The sequence below is a fragment of the Cnephaeus nilssonii genome (assembly GCF_951640355.1).
Source record: "Cnephaeus nilssonii genome assembly, chromosome: 19".
Lineage (NCBI taxonomy): Eukaryota > Metazoa > Chordata > Mammalia > Chiroptera > Vespertilionidae > Cnephaeus > Cnephaeus nilssonii.
Genome location: NC_137090.1, coordinates 34218254 through 34227750, shown reverse-complemented (window position 1 = coordinate 34227750; position 9497 = coordinate 34218254). Strand labels below are relative to the sequence as shown.

The window sequence follows — 9497 nt, the reverse complement described above, 5'->3', positions numbered from 1 at the left end:
GTCATCGCGCACCGCCGGCGCACTTTCGTGACGCAGCCCCCCGGCGCCGGGGAAGATGGCGGTCCTGGTGAAGGGCGTGGGGTGGGCCCCACGGCCGCTGCTGCCGGTGGTCCAGACCTGGGACCTCGACGCCCGGCGCTGGGTCCGGGCGCTGCGGCGGAGCCCCGTGAAAGTGTTGTTTCCGTCCGGACAGGTGTTGGACCGGAAGCCCGGTCCCGGGAAGCAGCCCCGGAAGGCGGCGGCCGAGGCCGGTCCCCACGTGCAGCGACCGAAGCAGCCGCCTCAGGAGCCCCCAGCCCAGACGCCCAGCACTTGGGAAGAGTCGGGGCTTCGCTACGACAAGGCCTTCCCCGGGGACAAAAGGCTGAGGTGACGTGTTCCCAAACCGCGTGGACGGAGTAGTCCCGCTTCTCACCGCGGGGCCCTCCCCTCTCTCCTCCAGCGGGAGGACTTAACTCCAGTACCACCCGCTGGTTTTTGTGACGCACGGAGGGCAGAACTGGTACCCCCCTCAGCGAAGGTCCCTGTGTCTGCTGGAACTAGGTGTATCTCCGTGTCGGGGATGCTTGGTAATGACCAGTCTTGTTGTTTCCACCCACAGCAGCGTGATGACAGTCGTTAAGTCCAGGCCATTTCGGGAAAAGCAAGGGAAGATCCTGCTGGAAGGTCGCAGGCTGATTGCAGACGCCCTCAAGGCTGGTGCTGTGCCCAAAACGTTCTTCTTCAGCCGCCTGGAATACCTAAAGGAGCTGCCCGTTGATAAGCTGAAAGGTGTCAGCCTCATTAAGGTGAAATTTGAGGATATCAAGGAATGGTCCGACCTAGTAACACCACAAGGAATAATGGGTCAGTGGTTACACAGTGTGTCACTAGAAGTAGAGACCTAGGATTATTTGGGTTGTTTGTTTATACTTGTCTTAGGAGAACACATTTTATTTAAGCCAAATTCAAAATGTTATTGCCTAATCTTTTCTTAAAATGCCCCCAAAAATATAGTCCTCAGATCTTATATAAATCGTGCATCTTATAGTATTGTTAGTAGAAAGTGAAAAGCCATCATCATTTGTATTATGGCTCTTTATTCCTCACGCCTTATTTATTTTTTTAGGTCATTTCTTCAACCTTTAATGTCCATCTAAAACTTAGGGAAATGTTTACCAAAAGCTTTAGCCATCCATTTCCACAAAACCTCTGCCTATCGTGACTCCCTTTTTCTAGAAGCAGGTCTGAACTACAGTTTATTGCCCTGTTTAGCCCATTGAACAGGAAGCCTTGTCTTCATTTGGTTGAATTTAACTTAAGGTTTTTTGTAACTGTGATTCATTGATAAGGGTAGGTACAGATATGTACTAGTATGTGTTCTTGGTGTGAATAAACTGGAAGAGCTTGTGGGATGGGCAGGCAGCATCAATGAACATTAATAGTGTACACACACCATTTATTCGTTTCACTTATAAGGGTGTTTTTCCTAGACCTAGGGAAAGGTTTAGACGTATGCACAAAGAGGCTTACAGGGATGTTTATTGCAGGGTTGTTTATAATAGGGGAAATTGAAAATATCCTCAATGTCCGTTGAGGAAGATTTAAATAAACATAGTACATTCAAGGTACAAAATAAGAAATAGCACTTAAAAGAATAAGATAGCTCCAAATGTACTGACATGGTAAGTTTTCAAAGACACGTTATAGACTTAGTAGATTACAGAATAATACAGAGTATGATTTAAAAAAAAAAAAGAATAAAAGCACCTATATGTGGGTAGATGTACATGTATGTAGGTAGCTGCATGGAACAAGTTCTGAAAGTATACAATATACTCCAAGATTGAAAGCACTTATGCGGGGGGTCACTGGTAGGACTTTCTCTCTGAATTTTTTCAACCAAAATGTGTTCAAGTAATTAAGATAGGCAGTGAGAAAAAAATGAAAAGTCTAATTATTCCCCATGTCTACATTAAACAAGTGAACTGCCTGTTTTGTTTCCTCAGGGATTTTTGCCAAACCTGATCATGTTAAGATGACATTCCCAGCGACTCAGCTTCGCCATTCACTGCCCTTATTGTTGATTTGTGACAATCTCCGAGACCCTGGGAACCTGGGGACGATTCTGAGATCTGCTGCTGGGGCAGGTTGCAGCAAAGTACTGCTCACCAAAGGTAAGAGCACCTGTGACTGGGTGGCCATTTGTGAGTGAGCTGGCCCTGGGCAGACATGCTTGGATTTGAATCTTGGACCTGTCCCTTATTAGCTACATGTCTGTGAGCGAAATTCTGAGTGTCAGTTTCCTCATCTATAATGTGGGTATGATAACAGAATCTACATGGAAGGTTGTTTTGAGGATCAAGTGACATAATGCACAGACAGTACTTGGCATTGTACCTGGCACATAGCAATTCAGTAAATGTAGATGATCTTTTAAAATTATTTTGACACCTGCTAGGTTATTAAAGAAAAAACTTAAAATCAGTCGGGGAAAGAAGTAGATGCTAGTTTTAACTTTTGGTTTCAAGTCCTTTATTTAATGATCTTGAGTTCCCAAATTGTTGGGTATATGAGACCATTCTAATTCTCTGACATTCTGAATCCTGTGAAAGGAAATTATTTCAACAGATGCGATTATGACATTGTGATACATTTCCCTTAGCCTCAGAAGTAAAAAAACACCCCACAACACAAATTAGCCTCTTTACATTTTTTTCTGTCTCCTCTCATTAGAAATGGGGTTTAGTAAGCTTGGTTCTAAACAGACTTGCCTAACAGTTGGGACAAGCCTAATATGCCTGTTACAACTTAGGGGAGGATGGGAAGGAGAGGATCATTCATCAGAAACTCTAAAGTTACCTTTCATTGTAAACTAACATTGGTACCCATTGCTGAGACTTGCCTAAATTCATTTAACTTTTCCCCCAGTCACACTTTGGAGTGCATTTCTCTGCCAGTGTGAGAGCTAGGTGCTTGGGCTCCATCATCAGTACCCACTTACCTGCCCCATTGGTGAGAGCTCTGAGAGTAGGTGTGGCTTTGGAAATGTTCCTATATAACCCAAGTGATGTTTTCACGATGATGCTGGTGGCTGTGTATGAGTGGTAGGGAAAGAGTAGGGAACACTTGGTGTGGTGCCTGGTATTGAGGACATGAGGATGGAGGAAATCTCATCTTGCCCTGTACTCCCCCCTGCCCCCCAATAGAGGGGTCACACTAGATGGCTCTCCTCATGAACCTGGGCCCCTCTTTTTAAAAGAACTTGTAACGAGGAGACTTGTGCTAATGAGGATGGTAGGTTTGTGGTGTCCTGGTCCTGCTGTCTCTTCCAGCCTGTGGTCCTAGGAAAGGTGAAGTATCTGCCAATACATAGAAGTGGGTGGGCTTAGCACGTGCCTGTACATAAGAGAGTAGATCATTCAGCTTTCTTGTGTATATGAAGGACAAGGCTGTTGCTTTGGTTCCCCCAGATTACTGTAATTGCCTCCAATCTGATTTCTCCATCTCTAGCATCTTCCTGCTCCAGTCAGATTCAGCATTGACGCCAAATGGCTATTTCTAACACATAAACCAGATTCTGTCACTACTTCGTTTAAAATTCTTCAATGTCATTTGTCTTCTGGATAAAATCCTGAACTCCTCATACCCAGCATGCCCCGCTTCCTTTAAATTGGTCCTTACCTGCCTCCTGTCCTATCTATCTCCCACCACACCTACCCATTCGTTTTCCTAATCCACCTCACTTACAGTGTTTGGACTGTGGCACTCTGCCCCCTTCTGTAGCTGTGACCTCTCCCTGGGCCTTTCTCCCACAAGAGCCTCCTGTTGTTCAAGATCCAGCTCAGTATCATGTCTCAGGGGTGATAGTCCTGCTTTGTGCAAGGGTTTTTCTGTTCCCCTTTTCGTGCTGCTTCTGTACCATGAGCTCGTTGAGGTTGGGGACTTTAAATGCTCGTGCATCTCCCATACAATGTCTGGCAGGTGTGAATGGTGAAGGGATGAATAAAGTCTGTTTTGGCACTAGCTGGAATTCCTCCTGCAGTCCCATTGCTGGATAATGCCGTATGGGGGAAGCAGCGGTGCCAGCTATCTAGAACCTACAGTAGGAGACTTTTCACTTTATCTCCTGATCCAGAATTAGTCTAGTTTACTGGAAAGTCCCGTCTGGGAAGGTTTGTAATCGTAATTGGATCCCCTTTTATTTTGTAGGCTGTGTGGATGCCTGGGAACCCAAAGTGCTGCGGGCAGGTATGGGTGCGCATTTCCAGGTGCCCATCATCAACAACCTGGACTGGGAAGCAGTGCCCAAGTACTTGCCCAATGATACCCGGGTCTACGTGGCAGACAACTGTGGCTTTTATGCCCAGACCCAGAAATCTAATAAAGCCAGTGACCATGGCTGGATCTGTGACCAACAACTCTCGAAGCTTCACAAGTATGAGGAAGAGGAGGATGAGGATCTAGAAACTGGAGCCAGTAAAGACTGGCTCCCTAAACTTGAGGTCCAGAGTTACGATTTGGACTGGACAGAGGCACCAGCAGCTGTGGTCATAGGTGGGGAGACCCATGGCCTGAGCTTGGAGTCCCTGCAGTTGGCTGAGAGCACCGGGGGCAAGAGGCTGCTGATCCCTGTAGTACCTGGTGTGGACAGCTTAAACTCGGCCATGGCTGCCAGCATCCTACTGTTTGAAGGGAGAAGACAACTGCGGCTAAAGGCTGCACACTTGAGCAGGGACAGGAGTTAGTTACCCTGAGGGGCCGTGGAAGTCATCCTTGGTTTGAGGTTGTCTCCAGCTCTCCTACGTTGTTAGGCTGGCAGAGTTGGTCATTATGGCTTCCCAGCAGGTAGGCATAACACTGTTGGGTGGTTATTAAAAAATAGGAATTTCCTTGAATTTCTGCTTATTCTTAAAAATAACAAAGGTCAAAATTCTTCCCGAGATCTCCCATTCCCCTCGCACCCTGACTTTTTATATACATGTGAAGGCTGCAGGTGATGGCATTCAGTAGCCAGCTGTCCTTCCCACCTGGCTGCGTCAGTCTCTGCAATTCATTCAGGCCCTGACTTAAACAGCCATTGTGTGTGTAGAACACGATTCCCCCATTTCTGGTGATACAGCTGGTAGAAGCAGCTTAGTTCAAGTGGTATTACACCTCCTTAGCCCCTCTGCAGATAATCTTGTTGAGGACTCTGTTCAGAAAAGGAGGAAGCAGTTTTAAAATTTTCAGCTTAATCTGCACCTGTCAAGAAAGCTGTACCCCTTTTACTTGCTTCCTGCTGTTAGTCCTACTTTGTAACACTTTAATCCCCTCTCCTGCATAGAGGAACAGAACTGCTTAGGAAAGTGCCAGCATTCCTGGTTGCTGTGCAAACCAGGGCTTCTGTGAGGGGAGAAAAGCCAAGGTTCTGAGGATAACAGCCAGGGACCCTTGGGCCCACAACATGAGCAAGACCCTGCTCTTCTGTCAAACCCCCAGCAGACAAGGGTTAACGAGGTCCTCACCGTGTGCCAGCTGGGGTGTAGCCAGGAATATGAGGGCAAATGCAGGGAGTATTTGCTGTGCTTTTAAGTCACTGGAACGGAAGGGTAGTGCTTACAACCCCAGAGAATGTGGTTGGAGTTGACACCACCACAAGCAGTGGGTTCTTTTGCGTCCCCTTTTGCACAGTGGCTCCTGCAATGGTTAGGATTCCTTGGGAGCCCTTCAGCTGCTCATTCCAGGGAGGCTGAGTTGCTGGCGTTCCCAAGAGACACCGAGATCCGCCTTCCTTTCCCTTTGGCTTTCCCAGGTCCCTGGTTTAACTTCCTTTCAAGAGAACCAAAAGATCAAGTATGACTCATGCCCTAAGTGCTAGGGGGGATTGCTTTGGCATGTTTGAGGGGAGGGGTTTTTGCAGGAACAATCTGGTTGGTTCTCTCTGAGGCTTATCAGAACTTTTGCTCTGGTGCCACGCCCTGGTCTGGCTGGGCCTGCCTAGGGCCCCCCACAAATGTCCAATGCAAGTGGCCCACGGATTGTTAAGAGCGTCAACTTTTAGAAAGTGGAGGAGCCCACAAAGGCTGGGGCTTAGTCTGACAGCTTCACAGCCACAATGCCCAGCACTAAATCTGGGAGGCAGCCCAGAAAAGTGCCACTCTATTGACATCTGGTCTCAGCACCTTGGAAAAAGTGCTAAAGAAAGTCACTAAAAGGAAGCCCAGGCCCAGTATGAAACCAGTCTATAATTTCTGTCCCTGGGTTACGCTTCCTGCTGATTTTTGTTACAAAATAAAAATCAATGAAAGAAACGCTATCCCTTGTCCTTGTTCAGAAAAAAACTACATAGTAATTCTAAGCCTATTTTATCCTGGGTGTAAGATGGAAATGAAATTTACATCACTTCCACTTTGTGGTCAATGGCTTATTTACCATGCCTAGTGATTTCCTTTTGTATTTTCGTGGGTATAATTTAATGGGGTGGGGGCAAATTTTCCTTCCTTTAAAATGACTACAGGGGAAGCAAGTGAGTTCTTGTTTGCAGAGTAATATTGGAAAATCGCTATCTTGAAGTCTCAATGTTGAGGCCAACATTTGTTCTGCCACCATTTCCCCAGGAAATAACTACAGAGCAGGATCTGACAAGCAAAATACTACTTGGCTGAAAGATGTCAGGTTGGCCAAGCTTACCCTTGTCTTTGTGCTTAAGCATAGCTGTAATACGATTCTGCCACAAGGTGGCAGCCACGCCTCAAAACCATTCCCAACCCTGACGGGAGGCTTTTTCCTGGATTTAAGTTGAAAAAGAGGATGAGCATTTTGCAAGCCACTATGCTCCGGTAAATTGGAGACTCATCCAGATTGTCATTTTCCGGGCAGAATTTGAAGTATAGGAGCTCAGTGGACCCAAAACTAAGGAGAAAATGCATAGACATGAGAAGTGGACAAAACAAAATTAGCATTCCCCCCCCCCCCCCCGCACCACCACCCCGCCCGCTTTGAATAGAACCTCTGAGAAAGCAGCTTCAGGCAAACACTGGGATCCCCATGCCATACTGGGAACCACTGCCTCGCCCTTGGCTTGGAGCTTCAGGGCAGGGGGAGCCCCCTGCCCCCCCAACCTGTTTCCTTCCCCCAGTCACAGCTGCTCTCCCAAGTGAAGGCCCAGAGGATGAACAGACCTAGGGACTGGTTCCCCCTGGGACCTACCTCTTGCCCCAGGGGTAACAGCAACTCCAGATGTCATCACCATCCAAGCTGAGCTGCATTTAGCTCCACTTTTGTTATTCTGCCACCAAAGACGCATAACCAGTGCTCAGCCAGAGTTCCATGGCTGGTGCTGAAAACTCCTGGCTGCCCTGCTGGGCCCAGGGCGCCCTCTTGGCCAAGCCACCTCTGCCCTCCTGCAAAAGCAGACCTGACTGACACCTTTTACATTTTTTTTTTTTTGACGGGGGGGGGGGGGGGGGGAGAGAAACACTCATGTAGACACCTTTAAACTACAAGATCTTATTTTTGTCTCTTCATCAATTAATACACAAAGGTAATGAGCTAGAAGCCAGACTACTGTGAGCCAGTCGACGGCTCTGGGTGAGGCAGTCTCTAACTAGGTTGCCCTGCTGCATTGGAGCAGCTGAGAGAGCAGCTGCAAGCCGAGCTCGGCAAACAGCCGAGCTTAGGAAGCCAGGGCTGCTGCTCAAAGGCCAAGTATGTCGGAAAAACCTGAACACATGGCAGATAGCATCAGGTCTGTTCTTACTGCATTTGCCTTGTAGGGAAGAGCTGCTTTTTAAAATTGAAGCTTTGTAGTTGGTGGGGACCATCACCAAAGCTGCTGTTTCCTCAAAATGCAAGAAGGGAACCAAGGCTGGGGAGGTGGCCTGGCTGCAGCAGGGTCTGGCTTCCAGGCCTCCCTCACACCACTTACCAACTGATTGCAACAGGCACAGTGGCTCGTGATTGGTTGGGCACTCCCATACCCTCTGGTGGCCCTGGTCCTGAGGTCCTGTCTCCTGTTGTACCCTAGCTCTAGCCCATCGTGGGTGACCTAATTGTGTGAGGCACGAGCACCTCCAAATCCAGACTTGCGGCCGTCTCTGAGCTTCCTTCCCACCGGCCTGGTGCCGGGGACAGAGGCTTTGGCACATCACTGAATGAAAACCTAACAGTCCTCACAACACGCCTACTCAAATGTAACAACACGTGTCCTGGCTTGGGAAGCGCTCCAAACACCAAGGGGGTGGGACATATTTATGTCTTGAAAACGAAGCATATTTACGTCATGCTTTCACATGCAAGGGGTGTGTAGAACATCCTAATTCCTATTTTCCCCGGTAGGAGAAACCCGGGCCATAAAGCAGACCCAATATAAAAATTGCCCTACATACAAGCCTTTTGTTTCCTGGGAAATACTTCACCCTTTGCACATGCACCATTATCACCAATAATGAAGCTAATAAACAACAGCCATTTGTCCCCAAAGAATTTTCCCTTGAGCGGCCTGCCTGAAGGAAAGCAGGGGACGCTCTTGCCCTGTTTGTATCCGCAAAGAGGGGAAGAAAGGGGCTAAGTGCTCACTTCAGCAGACCCACTTCAGAGTGGACTGGAAAGCTCCTGAGCCTGGGCCTCTGACAGTCCTTGTTTCACCAAGAGGCACCCCGAGAAAAGCTGCCAAGGGCACGGCTGAGCCTCCCTACAATCTGTACTTGGGTGGCATCCCGGTCCTGCGGGGCACGCACGGGCCTGTCCACGCTAACCAGGGCAAATGGCAGAACAGAAGGTGTGCGTGCCCGTGCCTGCACGACCAGAGGGGCATGGACCAGCCACTCGCTCAGCCAGCCCCCGCCCCTCTCCACGCTGTAATCCAAGTGTACAGCCTTTCGCACGCCCATGCGCACACGTGTGGCTTTCTCCTCAGGTGACAGAGCAACAGCTTACTAGACCCGCCAGATCTGTCCCTGGGCCATATCCTAGTGTCTTTACATCATCGCAGAATTCATTTTGCTGCCCTGCAAAAAGGCAGCAGGAGGAGAGAACAGCTTTTCGGTGTCTTTAATTAGGCAACAGGAAAAAACAAAGTCTGGCTGAAAATTACCACTTGAAGCTTGGCTGATGCCAAAGGAGCAGTACTGGCTCCCAGTGCTCGGGTAAGTGAGCGCCATTGATTTCAAGTGTGCGTGTGGGGGTGAGGGGTGGGGAGGGGACAAAGGAAGCTGGTGTTCAGTCACCCTCTGGCATCTGCAACTGCCCATTGTAATACCAATCCAGAAGAAGCAGATCTTTATTGTTGGGGACAGGTTAAAAAAAACAACCACACACACCCCCTCATTTCTGTTGTGAAAACGGATAGAGTCGAATCTGGAAGTCATTGTGGTGAACACAAATCTGGAACCCGGGGGTGGCATTTTTACAACCACCATCCTGCCTCAAGCTGCAGGGCATGGCTTCCTTAGCTGCTGTCGGAAACCCCCGAATACGTGACAGCTGGTGTTTTAACCTGCTTCCAATTAGCAACAAGAAGGTTAAGGTATTTTGGA

The 9497-nt window shown here is 48.4% G+C and overlaps 1 protein-coding gene across 2 annotated transcripts; it reads left to right on the top strand.

Moving 5' to 3' along the window:
• Window positions 1–19: 19 nt before the first annotated feature.
• Window positions 20–6916, top strand: MRM3 (mitochondrial rRNA methyltransferase 3). Of its 2 annotated transcripts, XM_079798854.1 has the most exons (4): window positions 20–369; window positions 602–846; window positions 1989–2156; window positions 4192–6916. In XM_079798854.1, the coding sequence occupies exons 1-4, from the start codon at window positions 56–58 to the stop codon at window positions 4725–4727; spliced, it is 1263 nt and encodes a 420-aa protein (XP_079654980.1). In that variant the 5' UTR covers window positions 20–55; the 3' UTR covers window positions 4728–6916. The 2 variants fall into 2 exon arrangements, with proteins under 2 accessions (XP_079654980.1, XP_079654981.1); XM_079798855.1 differs by lacking the exon at window positions 20–369 and having other exon boundaries at window positions 650–788.
• The last annotated feature ends 2581 nt before the right edge of the window (window positions 6917–9497 follow it).

Excerpts from the sequence above, each read along its gene's own strand:
- MRM3 (XM_079798854.1), top strand. The coding sequence starts at position 56 with ATGGCGGTCCTGGTGAAGGGCGTGGGGTGGGCCCCACGGCCGCTGCTG. Across the intron at positions 847-1,988 it reads AACACCACAAGGAATAATGG|GGATTTTTGCCAAACCTGAT; the intron begins GTCAGTGGTTAC and ends TTGTTTCCTCAG. Across the intron at positions 2,157-4,191 it reads CAAAGTACTGCTCACCAAAG|GCTGTGTGGATGCCTGGGAA; the intron begins GTAAGAGCACCT and ends TTTATTTTGTAG.